General features: G+C 47.9%; 1 protein-coding gene across 1 annotated transcript in view; it reads left to right on the top strand.

Annotated features, from left to right (window-relative positions):
- The first annotated feature begins 5,536 nt into the window (after window positions 1–5,536).
- NOC2L (NOC2 like nucleolar associated transcriptional repressor) overlaps window positions 5,537–21,431 on the top strand; it is a 492,322-nt gene continuing 476,427 nt past the window's right edge. The window contains exon 1 of the mRNA XM_078642345.1: window positions 5,537–5,606. Within this exon, the coding sequence (XP_078498471.1) occupies window positions 5,554–5,606 (53 nt within the window). The 5' untranslated portion in view covers window positions 5,537–5,553. The remainder of the gene's footprint in view (window positions 5,607–21,431) is intronic.

The raw sequence follows: 21,431 nt of genomic DNA, 5'->3' as shown, positions 1-21,431 counted from the left end.
AAAGCGAAAGTAAACTCAAGAGACAGGGTTGTAAAATAAACAGATTTTGTTTTTTAAATATGAAGCCAGTGTTACAAAACTCTACTTTTCCTTCCCTGCTCACCACAGATTGCTGCAATCTCTGCCGCACAGACTCTGCTGGGCAAGAAGAGGGTCGGATATGTCTTTCAGTCTGTGTTCCCAAACACGTTTATTGCTAATTTCTACAAAATGTTTGAGTGCCATTGGTTAATGTGTTGATGATTTTTACAGTACACAAATCCGTGACCTCTCTGGCACCGTATCAATGCCCTTCACATACACGAGTTATACAGTTAGAGGGGGGTGTGCTTGAAGAGAGATATGCGCATGCCACGCCTCTTGAAGACCCACGCTGAAGTGAAATCCCCCCCATGCCTCACTTCGTGATAAGAGCCCAGGGCGGGGGTGGGAGGGTGTTTAGCAGGCCTGGAACTTCTAACTCACTTCACAGGCAGGGGGCCTCCTCACTAAATGAGGTGTAAATCACTGTAGCACCAAAGGAAGCCGTTTTCTCTGCTGATTGATTACTTCTACTGTGAAACGCTTCTCCTACAGTGTGGCCTCAGATACAGAGGGGAAGGGGGGGTGGATAGGTCGTGGCGACTTCAGAGGCCTTCCTTAATCTGCACCACACAGGGTTGAACCATCACGCAATACTTTTTACATTTAGACCATCCCTGCCGTCATGGGACGCATTTTTAAAATAAAGAAGTAGGGGAACGGACTCAGTTAAATTTAAAAAGTAGGGGCACGTTGTGCCCTTCCGATCCCGCCCACTTCAGTTTAAGATGATTTGAGGCAAGCCATTGGACAGTCAGTTTCAAGGCTTCATTCAAGGAGAGAATCTCCTCAAGAGAGGAGATTTTGATGTAGATCTGGGTATTGTCAGTAAACATATGGTAGGAGATATTTGCAGTGCGTAGTAAGCGGTTCTAGATAAAGGTTGAAGAGGGTGGGGGATAGGGTTGATCCTTGAGGGACTCCGACCGTGACCAGAGAGGAAGCAGACAGGTTACCATTAATTAAGAATCTCTGTGATCAGTTTTGTAGGAAGGATCTAAACCATTTTAGAACAGAGTCATACAATCCCATCCTTAATTTGAGGCGTTCAAGTAGCTTTTCATGGCAGACCGTGTCGAAGGCTGAGGATAGATCTAGGAGGATTAGGAGAAAGGTTTTGCCTTGGTCTAGGGCTTGGAGGGCATCATCAACGATGTGGAGCATGGTGGTTTCGGTGCTGTATCCAGGTCTGAACCCGGACTGGAAGTTATCTAGTAGGTGGAAGTTGTTGACGTGTTGACTTAGCTGTTGTTGCACACACTTCTCCAACACTTTGGCTAAGAGAGGGATGTTGGAGATAGGTCTGAAATTATCGGGGGAGGCTGAATCCACCGACGTTTTTTTCAAAATGGGGAGGACTTGGCCAGCTTTCAAAGAATCAGGAATCGATCCTTGCTGGAGAGAGGCGTTAATTATTGCAGTCCAACTGGGTATAATTGATTGGGCGATGGCAGCTAGGCAGTTGGAGAGGAGCGGGTCATTAAAATGGTTGCTAGGGTTTAGGGTGGATAGGATTTTTGAGATGGAGTCTTCTTCATAGAATTTGAAGTCGGACCAGTGTGCTTGATTTTTAGGTGAAGCCATAGTGGGTGGCGTGGAAGGCGGAGGTAGGTCCGTAAGGGGTAGGGAGTATGTGGCCGAACTGAGTTCTTTCCCTAAGACTGTGATTTTGTCGGTGAAGTAAGAGGAGAATTCCTCAGATGAGATTAGCGACTTGGGGGTTTCTTTCGAAGTTTTGGCCAGTTTATTGGATTTGTGTTTGACCAGTTTGAAGAGTTTGTGGGGCCTGTTCTTGGTGTTCCCCAGTTCGGATCTAAAGAATTCTTTTTTGATTTGAGGATATTCTTGTTATTGGTATTTCTGGCCTGGTGAAGTAGTTTTAGATGGGCGGCAGAGGGGTGTTGTCTCCATATTCTTTCGGCTTTCCGGAGGGATCTCCTTTCATTGTTGAGGGATCCAGTGAACCAAGGGTTTCTGTCTTTAATTTGGGTTCGATATAGTTGTAGAATAGTGATCATTGAGGTCACTAACCGTAGTGCTAAGCAAGGGGGGGAGGTCTGATTTGCAATGAGCCTCTAGTTCCCTCTGGTCTAGGTTCCTGGTGTCTCTGATCCAGCGTTTGGGAATCACCGGTTGCGGTGCCTTTGTCTTGAGGGTGCCGGATAATAGGAAGGCGATGGCATGGTGGTCGGACAAGTCACAAGGGTCTATGGAGATGAGCTTGACTGTTGATTCCTTGGAGATGATCCAGTCAAGAGTGGCCTCTTTTGAGTGAGTTGGGAGTGAGCAGGCTTGGGTCAGGGTTTGATCGGCAAGGAAGTTTTTGATGGCGTTGACATGAGGATCTTTGGGGTCGTTCCAGTGAAGGTTAAAATCACCAAGGAAAATATCATTAGCGTTGGAGGAAGTTTTAGCTGTGATGATTTCCATGAGGTGGTCAGTGAAGGAATCGTTTTTCCCTGGGGGGTTGTAGAAGATGTGTAGGTTACACAGATGGGTCGAGTTGTTGCAAATGGAGAGGGCGAGGTATTCGCAGGAGTCGGTGGTATCCGCTGAGAGCTCAGTGACAAGGAGGTTAGATCAGTAGATGCAGGCGATGCCTCCTCCTTTCTAACTGGATTGCCGGTCCAGCCTTGTAATGTTATAGAATGGAGGGACTAAGAGGTCGAGGCATGGAGATGAGTATTCATTAAGCCATGATTCAGTAAGAATCGCTAAATCGAAATGATTGTTTAGAATGAGATCAGCAATATCTGCAGCGTGCTTGACTGCAGATCGGCAGTTGATTAAGAGACAGATAAAGAGGGGTTGGAGGGAGTGTCGGAGGTTGGGCTGGACAAGTGTATCTGTGCTAGATTGCTTTTCACCACACTTCTGTTGCAAAGGGTAGCTGATCTGTTAGGGTTAATAGTGACTGTGCTAATGGTCTGTTCTGCAATCACCTCTAGTAGGGCTGGGGTAGCTGGAGCATGGTTGTAGTCCTGGAGGATGGCAAGAATTTCCTTTTCAGTGAGGTCGAGAGGACTTGGGGTTGCAATGGTGGAGTTGTAGGAGAAGACGAGGGCCAGGGTTTCCTTCTCCGAGAGGTAGCATGGTTGCTTGCGAGGGCGAAGGTGTCTCAGGGATAACGGTAATGGGTGCTTGGGTACCTCTGAGAGATGAAGGGCGGTGGGGTTCAGCCTGGGCTTGAGGTTAGCGAGGGAGAGTTTGGCGAGATGAAGGAGGTGCGTGAGATCCCGAATGGAGATATGGATGCTCTGAGTTAATTTGGCAGCACTGGAGTACAGAGTTTCGGAATCCATATAAGAGGGCAGCACTAGCGGGCAGAGGAGCAATGGTGCAGGAGGCGATCTGTCAGTATGTCTAGATGGTGGGGTGGGGGTGGTGGCCCGACCAGAGATGTAGGTCTTGGGCGGCGTACCAGTCTTGCAGGCAGAGTGGGAAGCTAGCGGGGAAGGGGCCGAAGGCCTGGGGTTGATTCTGTTGGCAAGGCCGGGAGACGTGCTGTAGGGGTTAGGATGGGCTGAGTTGGAAAGCTTAGGAGGGGTAGTTTGTGGGCTAGAAGGGCTATCTCCACCTGTATCGTGGGTCCTTGGAGGCGGACCAATCTCACAGTCAGAGTGAGGAGCTAGAAGGGAGGGGACCATGAATCCAGAGACGCTACTGTGGGCAAGGCAGGGGGGTGTTAGGATGATCTGTGTTGGAAACCCGTGGAGGGTGGGTTGTGGGTGGCTATGCGCACAGGGGAGGCTGATCTGACGGTCGTTAGCACAGGTGTACGTGGCTCTACCGGGTTTCTGAGGAGGGTGAAAAGGTCCGCAAATTTATCAAGGTTTTTGGTTGAGGCTTGGATCAAGATGATGCCATTTTTGTAGAGTGTGATGGAGAGGTCAGCTCGTAGGGTTGAGGAGGGCGCTATTGTAAGCTTAGTGCCATATGGAATGTTCCTGGTTGCGCGTATATTAAGGAGGAGCACAAAGGTTTTGCGCCAAGAGGTGGTTCTTCTGGAATAGGAGATGAGGTCGTTAATGACTATGCCGTTGTCCACAGTGTAGCACAGGTCAGAGATCAATGTCTCGGGGTGACATTTTAGGGTAAAGTGCTTAAAGGATTTTGCCGCTGTTTTAGAAAGTTTGGAAGGGTAGGCCAGAGTAAATGAGTGATCCCCAGTCGCGATCACTCACTAACACAATAATTGAGTGTGTTCGGGATATGCATGAGGAAAAAATAGGGAGCCAGATCCCTTCATCTATATGGCATCCATATTTACTGTAACTGGGAGCTCAGCCAATAAACTACTAAGTCCATCACCAGATTTAATTTTGATCCGGCAGTGATGATTTTTCACCCTATTCGATAATTTATTGGTTGAGCTCCTAGTTACAATTATGCTACCTAGCTGATCGGCACATATTTCCCCAGTAGAGCTTTGCAATGATATATTGAGCGAGTAAAGGCTAACGCAGATCACAATTATTTGGATATCTGTAGTTCCCTGAATTTCCTGTTTTTCCTACGTTTAGCACAAGCATTGCCAGGGTTAGTTGGTGCTGATAACAAATGTTCTGTTTCGCACGTTAAATTTGGGACTGTTTTCCTTGAGACTTTTAATAAGGGGGGACTTTCCTTGTCGTTTTCCTTCACACCCAGCTAAAAAGGGATCAACGAGTCTGTTTCTTTTTTTAAACACACGAGTGAACCTTTAGTACTCACTTATAGTATGAGAACTACAAGAAGTATGTAGGAGAAATGTTTTACATAACTCTATAATTCATGGCAAATGTTAACTAAGCCTGACAATTGATAGCACTTGCATTCTGTGGCTTGTAGTTATCACTGTCACAATCACAAGCATGGGTGAAAAAGTGAATCGCCTGCGAAGGGGAGTTAGCAATAGTCAGAACTGGATAACAGTATTCCACACAACGGTCTCTTCCAGTTATACTATGGGCATGTTGTCACATTGCAGTTGTTTCAATACCTCGACTTGTACTTTGTACGCTTTTGTAACCTGCACACGTCACTTTTTCCTCCTGTAATGCACCGTTTGGTACCTCTTGTATTTTGTTTGCTCACAACTGTCAATTTTTCCTCATGTAACTCAACGTTTGCTTTTGTAATTTGTTCACTTGTAATGTTCTCATGTATCAGTTCTGTTCCTATTGTGAAGCGCTTTGACACCTTCGGGTAAAGTCCGCGCTATATAAAAACGCATAAAATAAAAATAAAAATAAAAAAAGAATCAGCGTGGTGACACTTGTGGCTCCGGGTTTCAGTATACTCAACCCTCCATATGCCATCTCTACCCTAACAGTTGACTTTGGTATTTACAGCCTCGTACAATCTCCTGCAGCCCGACCGACTGACGAGTCTAACTGTTCTCAGTGAGAGGCTCGCAGAGACAACTCTGTTCCGTCCACCTTAAGCCACGCCCCTCCGTATGACCTACATGTTGAACCGGAAGTGTCTGACATGCACGCTGCAGCCTGCAGGAAAACAAGCATGGCGGCTCCAGGCAGCAAGAGGTGAGAAAGTGCTGGCATCGGACTTGTATTACGTAAAGGGTGGAGGGATGAGCAGGGATACGAGCGGAGTGTGGAGGGAATGGACCGAGGGCACAGGTATTGGGCGGGTTTTCAACAGAAGGGAGAAGGGTAAACTAAGCACAGCACGTGTGGTCGTGGGTTAAGTAAGAGGCGAACATGTGAGTATCAGCTGTGGGAAGTAGGAAGACAGCAGTAGGTGGAACACGGGACAGAAGACAACGCGGGCTCTACATACTTGTCTTTAGGTCAGGAGGTCAGATGGTAGTTGTTCAAACCTCTGTAGCAGGGGCAACCGGGTGGAGAAACTGGCAGGGACAGCAAGGGTGTGTGGTAACTTGCGTAGCTTTTTGGGTAGGCTGTTATGGTCTCATAGCAGTCCTAGAGAGAGTTTTAGTTGAGGTGACATTTGTGTGAGCTGTCTGTATTGGGAAGCAGCTCGCCACGGCATTAGCTATGGGGTAGTAAGTGAGGAGGAGGAATCAGACTGTAAATATAGATGGTGCATCTATGGGGGTGAAAGCTCGATATCCGGTGCGGGAGAGTAGGCTCTGTAGTTGGTGCATGGTCTACTGGCCAGTCTTTATGGGTGTGGTAACAGCTATGGGGATTGGTTATATACCCGGAAAGCAACTGCAGAGATTACCCTTGTAGCCTGTGGAGCAGATGTTGGTCTGGCCTCTATAGCCGGGGAAGCAGTTATAGGGAGGGTTCTCTAGCTGGAGGAGGAACTGTGGAGAAGGCAGCAATGTGTACTTTCTTAAAATATTTACTCAGTCAAGTGACGGGGTTCTGCAGAAATGTACTATAAAACAACTTCACATGTTCCTTTCTGTTGCCATGTAATGAGGTGGCAAATGATACAGTTTTCATTATATCAACACTTTGATAACCGTCTATGTTTATGCCAAGGATTATATTTTGTCATGGTTTTTATTGTAGGTAGCCTTTGGTTATACCACCTTATGAGTATAGTAGACTTGGAACATACCAGGGTTCTTTTCTAGTCAAATCTTTGGATGTCCACCAGGTTTTTAGGATGCAGAAGCCCTGTTTATTAAAGGGCTCAGTTTAGCCCAGTGTTCTGATTACTGTAGAACTTTGCATATACCAGCCCAGTACCTTAATTATGCCAGAATTGTGATTATTCTAAAGTTCAGAATATATTCTTGTTTTAATCAGGTTATTGAATCGTTTCTTACTTTATTTTCTGTAGATGCATATTTTTAAATGATAGGGCAGCTTTTTAAACAATTGCTCGATTTACGAAAATTCTTACTGTAAACAAACCCAGACTACATTTGTTGTCCAGTGCAAAGACTGCGAACTGAGAATCCACGAGACTGCTCACAATCTGATCTGCACTGATCAACATTGCGTAATAAGTGGCTAAATGACTTCATCTCACTGAGTCTCAGGTTTCCTGTTTGCCATAATTGTGAGAATAACCCAAGCTTTAGATCAGAGGTGACCGGTTTACATTTTACATCTTGTTGAGCAAGGGCCTGTCAGTCAAAATATGAGGTGCTTGATTTTCAACTCTTATTTGCTGACGTAAGTTTGACATAGACCTTCAAAACATGGTTTTGCACACATGAAAGGATTTGGTTGCATGAACATTTTCTGGGTTACCACCTCTAAAAGATCAGAAATATACTCTCATTATTGTAGGACTAAAACATTTTCCATATTCGGAAATGACCTCAGCGTCTCCTTAAAAAAAAAAAAAGTGCAGGGGAAGATGCTACTTTTTCTAAGGGAGGGGGGGGGGGGGGCGAAAGATTAGCTCCCAGTTGAATAAAGGAAAAAAAACTTTTGATTGAATATACAATGCTCAGCATATTTTTGCAGGAGAGATATGCATTTGTATAGCCCCTGCAAAAATTGCATTGGCATACATATTTGCTAGGAGTATGGTCTCAGTGCCCACTTAAGCAAACGTGTGAATTTCTGAAAGCTGGTAATCTGCACTCATGCAAGTGCTGACACCTGTGGGCACGCTTGTGTGAATTTACATACACACTTTCTCTCATGCTTTTAATGGCTTTACACTGTTTTTCTGATTAAAACACTCATTCACCAATCTTGCTTCCAATCATCTGCATGCATTTTCACTTAATCAAGTAGCATTCTGAGAGTTTGTATAAAGAGTAACACATTTGGAACAAATGGCAGTAATGTGAGATGAACTTACAGCTCAATGCATTTCTTTGGATCACATAGCCCAGTAGTATAGGCGTTGCGTTAGTGAACCATGTATACCATTTTGAACATCTCATACACAGGTATGCTTATCTTGCTTCAACAGTGAATGCAAAAACGTCCAACCTGGTATCATTCAGAAAGCCAAGATATTGAAAGAGAGAAAAAATAATCTATTCAACTCGTCATTGAATGTATACAAACCAACATATCTTACAATTCAGTGAATGTGTGCAGAATTTATTTTTTTAATTAATCTTTTTATTAACAAAATGACCAAAAAAGAAAAGACATCGGGTAAGTTACAGTTACATCTTAGTCAAGAAAACAATGTCATTCAACAGAATCATAAGCCAATATGTGAATATGGATCATAGGCATTCTGGCGCTTCCACCTCTACTTGTCTCGTCGGAGGGTCACAGATCTCCACCCGGTAACTATTCCAGGCTCCCCACACCTTCCCCCATTTCGTTGGACAACCCCTGGCCACATACACTGACTTCTCCCTGAACATACACCAATCCAGATCTTCCGCCCATCTGGCTACTCTGGGTGACTGACTGGCCCCCCACAATTGCGCAATATTTCTCTTCGCTACCATCCACGCCGTGTCAACCATTGCTTCCCATAAGTGTTCAGGTTTGTGGGTTCCCACACATTCAGTATACACCTCTGGGCCTCTGGTTGTATCTCCACCCCCAAGGCGGCTCGCATCTTCTCGTGTATCTTCCAATATTCCTGTACTTCCGCACAGTGCCACAAGATATGCATGAAGGTGCCCTACTCTCCACATCCCCTGCGGCACTCCCCATTCGCACCAGACGAGGCCCAGTTATGTATGACCTATACAAAATCTTTAGCTGCACCTGCCGAAATCTCATCTGGATCGCAACTACTCTAGGGGAGGAAACCGCCTCAGTCCAGGCCTCATCATCGAGCTCCATGCCCTCCTCACTCCATTGTGTCCTAATATGTCCCAGAGGATCATCCATATTGTTGATTAGTTTTTTGTATATTAAAGAGATGGTCTTCTCGGGAAGGTATCCATCCAACACTCGGTCCTCCAGGGGAGAGGACTCTGGAAGTATAGTGCCTACGGGTATGTGTGCGCGAAGAGCATGTCGAATCTTGAGATAACGATAGTACTCACTGTTGTGTAGACTATATTGTTGTTTGAGAGAGTCAAATGTATGTATCATGCCCCCACTCCACACATCTTTAATCTGCGTGATCCCCATGAGGTTCCACCTGTCAAATTTCCACAAGCTACCAAGCTTCTCTGAATTCCACATGGGGTGGCCAAGGTTAGTTTCACCTCCCAGGAAAGACATCTATTGACCGCGTGCCACACGTGGACTGCATGTGCCGTGGGGCCCGTCAGGGGAAACCGCCGAGGCCTGGCGTACAGTGCTCTGGTGAAATCACCCCCTGGGGCTTGGCCGCGATCCATTGCGCATCCTGGATCACCTGGGGGTCCGTATATTATGTGGTTCACCTCCGCAAGCTGTGATGCCCAGTAATATTTCCGCAGGTCTGGCAGTCCAATCCCTCCGCCATACCAGGGGAGGGTGAGTTTAGAAAATGCTATACGGGGTCTACCGTCCCACAGTAACCTCCTCTGAAGGGCCTCTATTTCCTTGAAATATGACACCGGCACCGGGTCCATTGTATTTTGGAGTACATATAAGAATTGGGGGAGAGCCAACATCTTAAACAAGACTGCCAACCCAACAGGGAAAAGCGGCAGGGCCTTCCAGCACTCCACGTCGCTTTTAAACCGGTTCAAGGGGAGTCCCAGGTTATTGGAATGTCTCAGCTTCATATCAAGTGTGACATAAATACCTAGATATTTAAACCCAACTGTCTCAATTTGTATAGGACATGTTTGCGGAATCAAAGGTGGATCACCCTTAAAGACGAAAAGCACAGATTTTGACCAGTTGATCGCAAACCCAGAATATCTCCCATATATGGCTAGTACATCTAGAAAGTCAATCAGGTACTCCTTAGGATTCGTAAGGTAGAGCAATATATCATCGGCATAAAGCAAAATTTTGTCCTCCCACTCCGGCGTCCACCTCAAGCCACGCATCGTCCGGTCCCATCTTACCCATGCCGCCAGAGGCTCCAATGCTAGGGCGAAGAGAAGTGGGGACCAGGGGCACCCTTGTCTCGTTCCCCTGCCAAGAGGAGTCTGCCGACCTGCAGTTGTTTACCACTACTCTAGCCAAGTGATCCGCATATAGCAGTCGTACCCAACAAACAAACACCGGACCAAAACCCATCTTCGTCAGTACCACAAACAAATAGGACCACTCGACCCTATCAAATGCCATAGTGGCTTTCAAGGACACCAACGCTACTGGCTCATGAATCTTCGGGCACCACCCAGTAGCCCATACAACCTCCGCAAATTGAGAGCAGTGTTTTGGCGTGGCATAAAACCCGACTGATCTGGGTGTACCAAAGAGGTAATTACTTTGACCAATCTAGTCGCAAGGAGCTTCGCCAGTGTTTTAGACTCTGATTAAGCAGCGATATAGGCCGATATGAAGAGCAGTGAGTCTTGGGTCTGCCTGCCTTTATAAATCACAGCAATATTTGCAACCCGCTGATCATACGGGAGTCGACCTTTCTCTCTGCTGTCTGCGAACATGGCTCGAATATACGGGGCGAGTTTATGCGCATTTAATTTATACAATTCTATGGGGATCCCATTTGGACCGGTCGCCTTTCTTGATTTTACCCCTCTAATGGCTTGTGCCACTTCGTCATCAGTAGAAGGCGAGTCTAAGTACCCCTTGTCCTCTTCTGACAGCTCGGGCATACGAATATCTCTAATCATGTCGCTATTTTCCGCCTCCGTGTATCCCCCCCACTGATGTATATACTTCTCTATAATAGTCGGAGAACACATCTGCCACTGCCTGCGGATCCGTAACTACGGCCGTGCCTTTCCCCTGTATCTCTGGCACCAGACGCAACGCCCATTCCCCACGCTCCAGCCACGCAATCAGTTTACCGGCCTTGTCTCCATGTTCATACATCCGACTCTGAGTAGCATTATGTTGAGCAATTGCCCTATCTCTGGCTAGGCCCTTATATTCGTCCTGCTGTAGTTTAAAAGGTGTATGTCCATTGTAGTCGTCTCAGTCGCTCTCTCTTCCATCCTGATCACCTCTGCTTCTGCCCTCTCAACCTCTGCCTGGAGCTTCTTTTTCTTCCCCGCCACTAAGGACAGAACCCCCTCCCCGCGTATCACCTTCTTATACACTTCCCACAGGGACTGCGCGGATTCAACCGTTCCCACGTTTTCCTGGAAGTAACAATCTGAAATCGTAATAACCTCTTTCTTAATTTCGGGGTCTTTGAAGTGCCACGCACCGATTGGCGCGACTCTACCTACTGCGGGCTGCCCAAGTTCCACCCGTAACCACAATGGAGAATGGTCGGAAATGCCTCTACCAAGGTATCTTGCCTCTCTAACCGTACCTGCATGTGCTGCCGGTATCAACATGCAGTCTAATTTGGACATGCTGCGTTGTGCGGCAGACACATGAGTGAAGTGTGTCTGGGTCGGGTTACGTACCCGCCAGCTATCTACAAGCCCCATTGTTTCCAGAAAGTCTGAGAGCCATCTATGAGCCGGCCTTAGTGCTCTCGCAGGGCGTCCATCTATCTCCCCATCAAGCACCGCATTAAAATCGCCTCCTAACACCAAAAGGCCCAGGGGCAAGGCAAGAAAGACAGTCCCCAGATCACGAAAGGTATCCGAATGGAGGCCTGACGGGACATATATCGACAAGAAAGTGACCGTTCTCCCCCCACTGTCCAGAGACCCTGATATAGTGGCCTCTCTGGTCGGACCACGTAGCTTGGACCGTCAAGGGGAAGGAGTTTTTCAGCAAGATCCCAACCCCCCTGGATCCTGTGGTAAACCCAGCGTGAGCCACAAGTTTATATCCTCCTTTATGGAGAGCCATACAGCGGTTGCCAAATAAATGTGTCTCTTGCAATAACACTACATCCGGAGAGTGCCTTCTCACCAATTGATTAACCATACCTCTCTTGATCTTGTCCCCTAGGCCATTCACATTCCAGCTCAGCATTTTTATCCCCGATCCCTGTCTAACACTCTATCTGACCAAAGTGTGTTTCGTCAAACTACTGCATTTCCACCCGATGCATAAAGGAAAAAACATGAATAACAACCCAACAATGCAAAAAAGAAAAAAGGATTTAAACAACCATCAAACAAAATTCTCAACCCCCAATCCTGCACCCCTGCTCACGGCTTCCGCCTAAACCCAACTCACAGTGTGCCTGTCGCCCCATGCTCTAACTAACCAACTATCTAAAGGTAGAACTGAGAAGGAAGTCAGGACCCCATTTCCCCGTCCCCACCCCCCAGAATATCATATCCTGCGCCTAATACAGTTACTCTCTCGAGGATCAGATCGGAGGGAAACTCAAGCGGGAGGCCCACCACCGACAGTTACCCAAGTCCCGAACACGTGCGGCATATGTTATTCTTGCTCTTTCGCCTCCCCAACCATCACCATCCTGTCCCTCGGGCCCCGCCGGGGGAAGTCTCTCCAACTAGTCCGAGGCCACGTCCAGATTATCGAAAAACCAGGCCTTCCCCTCAATCTCGATCCTCAGCCGGACCGGAAACATCATGGCATATTTCAAGCCTATGTCTCGGAGTCTCTTTTTGACTCCCAGGAAACCCTGGCGCTGTTTCTGGACCGCCTGCATGAAGTCCGGGAAGATTGCAAGATTGGCGCTCTCGTATTTCAAAGGGCCCCCCATTCTGGAGGCCTGCAGGATAGCGTCTCTGTCCCTGAAGTTAAGCACTCTTGCCATCATCGGACAGGGGGGGGGGGGCTCCAGCTTTTGGTCTTCCCCCCCCCCCCCCCCGGGACCCTATGCGCCCGCTCAATAGTGAAAAAATTTCCCAGCCCCTTGGGCTTAAGGTGGTTGAGGATTAAGTCTTCCACAAATAGGGCCGGGCCTTCGGCTTTATCAGGAACACCAATGATACGGCCATTATTCCTCCGAGCCCTCCCTTCATAATCATCCAACGTACGGCTCGTGAGGTCACTGAATGTCCTGAGATCGCACACCTCCTGTTGTAGCAGCGACACATTATCCGTCAGGCTAGCGGTTTTGATGTCCAGAGACTTTACTTTTCCCCCCCGGTCTTGGTGAGATCAGCTTTGATGAGGTTGACCTCAATGGTTACCGTATTGAGCTTGTGGTCGCGCGACTCCATCTTTTGTCCTAGGGATGTTTTGACACCATCGATGGCTGCCATCACGTCCAACAACGTGGGCTCAGACGAAGGGCCGGCAGACTCCCCACCAGAATCATGCGCTGTCCTCGGATCGCTACACATTGCCTAAAGGGTCGCCGCCCGATCAAGTTTGTTGGACTGGATTTAGCGAGAACCCTTAGCGGTCCTGGATTGCTGCTTCATACCCTCGGGCCTGGTCGACATCTGTGAAACTCCACTGGAGCACCCAGGGGCTCACCGCTGTGACAGGCACAACAGCAGAGCACCAGGCAATGCCGGAGAATACTGGGCGAAGATGTCTCTCACACTGCCGGCCAATTCTCAACACAGGCGCCACCTGCCAACACCACCAGGACCAATGACCTGGCAAAAATACAGAAAGCACCGGTGGGTAGCCGAGTCGGACAGGGTGGACTCGAGTCCGGCACCCGTCTCCATGGACAGGAACAAAGATGTAAGACAGGGAGGCCGCCAAATCACCCAACCGAGGTAACGCAGGTCAATGGGCACCTCCGGGCCGCCTATTAGAACTTCTCACTGCTTCTTCCAGTAGTAGAATCCAACCATAGTGCCAAACCTCTCTCAGGGAGTGCCCCCCCCGCTCACATTCGCGCCCAGAACTAATGGAGTATGCTGACAGCCCCCCCAAGGGCCTCGTCTCCCCCCCCACAGCTGTCCGTGGCTCCAACACCGTGCCTCTCACCCGGGCACCCCGTGGCGCAAGCAGTACTCAATCTGCACTCCCGGAAAGTACGGAGTCCAAGCCCCCACGAGCCCTGGTCAGTAGGGCAGGACCCAATAACTGGCGTTCCGGGTCTCTCGCCCCAATCTCCGGGCAGAGACACCAACAGTGAGGCTCCCAATAGATCTCAGGGGGGGGAGTTCGTCGGGCGATCCACTCTTACCAGCTATCACGCAGCAGCCAAGTTCCTGCCACTACGTCTTTTAGCCGTCAAGGTGCTCCAGGGATCCAGGGGTGTAACACCGACGTTCAGAACAGGGGAGGGGGTCCCTCCGCGATGGTCACCCCCCGCCGCAAGTCAACACACCTGCACACCAGGCAGTCCCTCCGGCACCCCGGTCGGGGCAGTCGTCTCCCCCCATCAGCCGGGGGCTCGATTCCGCCGTCACTCGGCGAGATGGCACCCCCAGATGCACATCACAGGTACCTTAGACTGGAGGGGGGGTCGCCCCCATGCACTCAGTATTCACTCCGCACCCCCGCACGGGCAGGATTATAGAGACGCCCGGCCGGCTACTTCCGGTCCCGGCTGCGGGTGTTCAATCAGCGGCCGGCCACTCTCTCCACTCGAGCCCTGGGCTCCACCGGATCAGTAGGCCCAAATCGCCTATTATTAATATTATTTGTATCCAGCAATGCATGAGACCTAGGTACAGTACAATAAAATTGCTTAAAAAATGCTCAGTAGTGAGATGTGGTGACATGGGGCAGGTGAGAAGAATCCGAAAAAAAGCCAGTTAGAAGTGATCAAAAAGAAATACGGGTGGTGGGAAAAGTGGCAAGAAAAGTATTAACATTGTATGTTTGAGCACCTTCGGATGATTTTAGATGAGATAACAATTTTTATGGAAGGTGTTTTTTTTACCAGTGTTTGCATCACTGAGTGTCAATGGCATATCCACCCCAATGTGAGTTAAGGGGTCATCATTAGGAGTTAAGACTGGAGAGAGCACCATAAAGATCATAGGTTATTAGAAAAATATATAAGTAATAATTCAGTCCACTAGAAAATTATATTGAATTGATTTACAAAATGTTCTCCCAAAAACTTGCTCAGTTATTTTTTGTGCTTGTATTACTTGGAACGTCGTTCCCTTGATATCTACATCTTTTAATCACTTGATCAACCTCCGCCTGGTGGCACACATTCTAATTCACCCCATGCCAGGTTTGCATCAACACCAGCCACTTTGTCCCCATTGCCCCTTACTCTTTACCTGCTCACCTCCAGCCAATCCAGGCAATGTCACCCTGTTGCTCTGCTCATCTACCTGTATGTAATCAATAGACAAGTGTACTATCCTCTCCTTATGCCCGCCCGTTGTTTCAAGTGTCTGTGGCCTTTTCTCACAACATGCACCCATGGGCTGTCTTTGATCTTGTGGTCTTTCTGTCACTTTGGCAGAGCCAAGGGGGAACACTCCGGATCCCCGGTGTTGATACTCAGACGAGCGGCCCGCGGTGACGACGAAAGACGGGTCTCAATAGCCCAGGTGCCCGACCCCTAAATGCAGGACGAAATGATTACTGTCACATCAACCTCCCTCCACACCCCCTCAACGAACTACATGAAACCCCAGGGCCCAACTTCCTTGTCCATCACCTTCCCCCCCAATCTTTCACTCAAAGCGAAAAGAAATTTCAAACATAGGCTGATTAGACAGCACCCGGAAACACTATTCGCTGATATTTAGCAATGCTCCTCAAAAGGGCAGCAGAAAATTGATCTAATTTTCCACTTCCTGAGACCTGCGGACTGGAATACTATTGTGAGAACACACATCCAAAACAACCAGCACCCCTCTTAGCTGCCTACTGGCGATATTAACCTCTAACCGTCCGAAACACTGTGACAACACCTCGGTGACCATTTACAGCTACAGTACTGATTCAAGCAAACAATGACAATCTAGACTCATTTGACAACCTCTTCCCCTGGCTATGCAACACCCTCCCCGATATGCCCACTCGAACAACTCACTTACCACCAACAGACTTAGCCCCAACAGACTTACCCCCATGGCGAATTCTCAAACCAACCTCATGACGCACCTCACCAACCCCAACCTACACCTACACCCCCCCCATCACCACCTTCTCACCCCTCCCCGGACTCGCACAACACATACCTCTCATCCAGTACTAATCTAGAGTACGTCTCTCCCGAGGCTGTCCATCCCCATGCAGAGCTCCACCCCTCCCATCCTTCACAATTCCATTTGTAACAAGCAACAAACTTAATCAACTCCCAGCCGTTGACTCCCAACCCTTGCCTATCACCGACTCTCAAGAAGCTGACACTTCAACCACACCAGATGACGCCATGCCTCATGTCATCGAACACCCCCAAAGGCAAGTCAGTTAACTCCTTCACTGTGAGACCCCCTCTCACTAGCAAGCTCACCCCTTCCCTGGATAGCCCGCTCGGGACACCAAAAACCTGAACTCCACTATCCCCTCCACTTCGATCATGACTCAGAGACTGATTATACTTGAAAACAAATTGGAGATCGCAATACTGGGCATCAACAATATCCTATCATACCTCTCTGCACATCTGAAGCCTTGCCTACGCCCTCACTTTACTCCCACAACTACTTCCACTAAACTCACAACATCACCCGAGGCTCAATGGCACAGCTGGCCCACTACCCCCTCCCTGAAAACACATCTAAAACCAAAAAGAACAACCGCAGCAATGTCCATGAGGGAGGCAATTGATCTTGCCAACACCTATGAAGCTACAACTGTCAATCCATTCTCCAAAATCAAGGTTATCACAGAATTTGGAAGAGAATGCCCCCCACTCAAAACACTGAGGCCTCCAACCATCCTCATCAATGTCTACAGGACTCCCACAACGAAGATACTCAACATCAAGGAGCCAACCAAATGCATGCTCATTAATTGCAGATCGGCCACCAAACTGGCAGAAACCATCCTCACCAACGACATAGACATCTCATTCATTACAGAAACCTGGCTAAATGAGTCCTCCTCCCCAATCATGGACATGCTCATCCCCCCGGGGTTCTCAATCATCAATTAAGATTGAACGAAACTCTGATGCGGGGGGGGGGGCGGGCATTGCAATCATCTACTAGAACAACATTTCTATAACTGAATTAGACTCCCTCAAATATAATTCATTCGAACAACTAACCACCACCATTAAGACGAGTGACAACAAAACACTAGTCTGCCATCTCCTCTACCATCCTCCTAGCTATGCCCCTACATTTGGAGAACACCTTTCAGACCTGCTAACCCACTGCTCTCTCCAAGACTCCCACAACATAACACTAGGTGACCTCAACCTACATTGGAACGATAAAAACAACTCTCTAACCCAATTCCTGAATGAATTTCTTCTCAACTACAACTACAATCTTATCCAACACTGCACCGAACGTACCCATAACAGGGGTGCCATAATTGCCCACGAAGACACAATCACCACATCCTCCCTGTCGACTGGTCAGATCATCAGATTATCCTACTCCACATCAAGCAATCATGCCAACGCCTACCCCTTACACAGGAATCCTTCTACTGGGTGAGAAATCTTAGACATCCCCCACACCAACCTGGAAGAAAGGGTAAGCTCACTCCTTCCCATCACCGCAGACGAACTTTCGACAACAGAACTCATCTCACATTACAACTCAACAATGACCTCCATTCTCGACCAGATTGCCCCCTGAAACAAAAAAAAAACCAGGACCATTCCTTCGAGATCCTGGTTTAACACATATCTAAACTTGGAAAGAAGACAACTAAGCGCTGCAGAAAGCCTCTGCAGAAATAACCCGTCAATTACCCACCTAGACCTACTCAAACCCGAACACAGGGAATATAAAAAACACATCAAGAATGAGAAAATCTCTTTCTTCTGTGATGCACTAAACAATGCCAAAAATCAACCCAAAGAACTCTTTAATATCATCCGACAACAAGCCTCCAAGCCCCCCTCTTCCGCAGTGACGGCCTCAACAGAAGTATGCAACAACTTTGCCACCTTCTTCAATGAGAAGATCAACAAGATTCAGCTCTTCTTGGACAATGACTTCAACTCACCCAGCCACCCCCAACAACAGGAAATCCTTCGCCCACATCTCAGAAGCAGAGATCTCTATATTGATTACCAGCTCCAAACCCTCGTCTCACTTCTCGGACCCTGTCCCTGCGCAACTAGCTAAGAAACTCAATCTCACCCGAGCCCCGCTGCGGAGCAAGATTATAAACGGCTCTCAAAGAACCGGAGTCATGCCAGACTGTCTCAAAATGGGTCGAGTCACACCACTTCTAAAACAAACATTTGCAATGCAACAGGTCTCGCATTTATGCGTGTTTGAGCTGTCTGCACTGTAAATGACAATGCCTTTTATTTATGTTTTGGTTTTTGAAGCATAAATAAAACGCATTGTCATTTACAATGCCAATAGCTCAAACTCGCGTAAATCCGAGACCTATTGCATTGCAAATGCTTGTTATATATTTTTTAATATGGGATTACTTGGTATGCTACAGCTGAAGGCGTGAGCAGATCATATAGCCAGCACAAAATATGATGAGACTGCAATGAATGGGGATTGAATTGACATGTACGTAAGTCTGGTAAGTATTGCACGTAAAAAAGAAACACACCTTTCAGCTAAATGAAAACTTTGAAACCGATTTACTGACAGCACCGAGATGTTAAGCTACAAAAAGCAAGTGTTTTCCAAATTGCCCTAAAATTTAGTTGTCATTTAAAAAACGTCCAGACGTATAGCACTATGATTGTTTTGTGAACTGAACACACGGGTAGATGATTGAGTGAGAGTCAAAACATGCTATTCAGTTACAAGAGAGGCATGGGTCGGTCGTATTTATCGTTATCAAAAGGAAAACGTCCTGTTTATTCACAGTCTTGTGAAGGCCTGGTGCGTTCTCAAACAATAAGATATTTCTTACAGGCAGGTTCTTATGCCACGGAGGTGTGACAAGCTGATACAGTACATATAAAGGGGTTTTTAAAACAAAAAAGCAACTGGGATTGGCGATGACATCCCTGTGCAGACACCTCGTTATTGTCTGCAACCAGGACAGGTGAACGGGGGCTTTTAAGCATTGTGAAAAGGATCAGACGGGAACACAAAAGGACAGAAGCCAGGATCCACCTGGTGAGTGATGACATGCTGCTGTTATGCCTTCTGATTGGTGGGTTCCGTCTCAGCCTTGAAGGTCTGGGACTGGCTGGGCTCAGACCTTGTTTAGTTTTTATCAGAGCAGTTTTATGTAGTGCGAAACCGACCCAAGTGAGCGCTTTACACAAGCACCAGTTACATAAAACATGGACGCATTCATATTGTGAACAAGGGAAGGTGAAGTGCTGAGCCGACGCCGGGACTCGAGTCTGATTGCCTAGTTCCAAAGTCAGCATCTCTGTAATGACCCATCCTCTCCCAGCCAATAACAGTGAGGGCTTCTAGGCACGGAGTCTGAGCACGGGCAGCGCTCACCACAGCAAGAGAAAACAAACCTGAGGGAGCGCTTTACACGAGCACCAGTTACATAACACAGGGACGCATTCATATTGTGACAAGGGAAGGTGAAGCGATTTGCCTCAATTTGCATCAATTTAGAGATTTCTAAACATGGCGAGACCTATTGGTTATGCCAATGCTTGTTAACAATGCCCTTGCTGAAAGGCTACAAAGCAGTACCCACTAGAAGTTAGCAGTTGAAGTATATAGGGGTGCATGTGAGAATTTAAATGTGATATATTCCAGGCAATAAAGTGAAAGGTGATACTCATTAGTAAAATAAATGCATAAACCATTTCTATTACCTGTATAGTTGCTAAATCCCAGCCAAGCTGAATACTAGTCCGGAGGGTGCATAGTGGATTGATACCCCAATCTTGAACATACAAACACACATTCATAAGGTTATGGCTTACTGGTTGGAGGCAATTAAAACTTTCACTGTGACTAGGTTTATGTGCATTGGCAAGGAAGTAAAATTATTTGTGGATAATGAATTTGAGACTTTCAGTTACAGAAGTATGTTGAAGTGTAACATCTGATTTCCAATATATTGTTGAACATGAAAAGGGACAGAGGAGGGAGAAGGACAGTGAGGGACAGAGGAGGGAGAAGGACAGTGAGGGACAGAGGAGGGAGAAGGACAGTGAGGGACAGAGGAGGGAGAAGGACAGTGAGGGACAGAGGAGGGAGAAGAGGGACAGAGGAGGGAGAAGAGGGACAGAGGAGGGAGAAGAGGGACAGAGGAGGGAGAAGAGGGACAGAGGAGGGAGAAGAGGGACAGAGGAGGGAGAAGGACAGTGAGGGGCAGAGGAGGGAGAAGGACAGTGAGGGACAGAGGGAGAAGGACAGTGAGGGACAGAGGAGGGAGCAGGACAGTGAGTGACAGAGGAGGGAGCAGGACAGTGAGTGACAGCGGAGGGAGAAGAGACAGTAAGGGACAGAGGAGAGAGAAGGACGTGAGGAACCGATAAGAAGGAGGACAGTGAGGGACAGAGGAGGGAGAAGGAGGACAGTGAAGGGTAGAGGAGGGAGAAGGAGGACAGTGAAGGGTAGAGGAGGGGGAAGGACAGTGAGGGATAGAGGAGGGAGAAGTGTAGTGAAGGGTAGAGGAGGGAGAAGAAGGACACTGAGGGACAGAGTAGGGTGAAGGACAGTTTGGGACAGAGGAGAAGGACAGGGACAGAGGAGGGAAAGGCGACAGTGCGGAACAGAGTTGGATAGTGAGGAGCAGAGTGAGGTAGAACAAGGACAGTGCGGGACAGAGGAGGGAGCACAAGGACAGTGAGGCACAGAGGAGGGAGAACAAGGACAGTGAGGGGCAGAGGAGGGAGAAGGACAGTGAGGAACAGAGGAGGGTAGAAGAAGCACAGTGAGGAACCGAGGAGGGTAGAATAAGGACAGTGAGGAACAGAGGGGTGGGGTGGACAGTGAGGAACAGAGTTGGACAGTGAGGAACAGAGTGAGGTAAAAAATGGACAGTGAGGGGTAGAGAGAGGTGACTGGCTGTCCTGGGAGGGGCTGCCGGGGGCCCTCTGGGGGAGCGGAGGTCCTGAACCACACGGGTCACTCACAACCCCCCACCTCCCCCAAAAAAGAGGGCAGTGCTCCCAAAAGAAGAGGTGGCGCTTGGAAGAGGCCTTGAGTCGTGTAGGGAGATGAGGAGCCATGTGGTAAAAATTAGGGCCTGTGTGATGAGGCCACATTGAGCCCACTCTTTTAGGGGCCTGAGACCACCGCCCTAAATGCAGTCATCCTGCTTCCGTCTATGGATCCAGAAATGTATTTGCCAAATTGTGAGACACTGTCCTTTTGCTGTACAGTTTACAAGATACTGTATTATTGTTTGTCTTGGTGTTATTTTTCTGCTGGTTTTCAAGTGTTTGTGAAAACAGTCTGGAAAAGTAAGGGATAACAACTTTGTAACAAAGTGTCTCGGGCACAAGACTATGACCCCCCCATTATACGGGGTATGATTGTGATCAATTTATGTTTACAAAAAATGTCAGAAAATCCAAATCTTCTTTGAACTGCCCTG

The sequence above is a fragment of the Lissotriton helveticus genome, chromosome 5_1 (genome assembly GCF_964261635.1).
Source record: "Lissotriton helveticus chromosome 5_1, aLisHel1.1, whole genome shotgun sequence".
NCBI classification, from domain to species: Eukaryota; Metazoa; Chordata; class Amphibia; order Caudata; family Salamandridae; genus Lissotriton; species Lissotriton helveticus.
The sequence above is the reverse complement of the archived record's forward strand: the minus strand, read 5'-3'. Positions and strand labels throughout refer to the sequence as shown.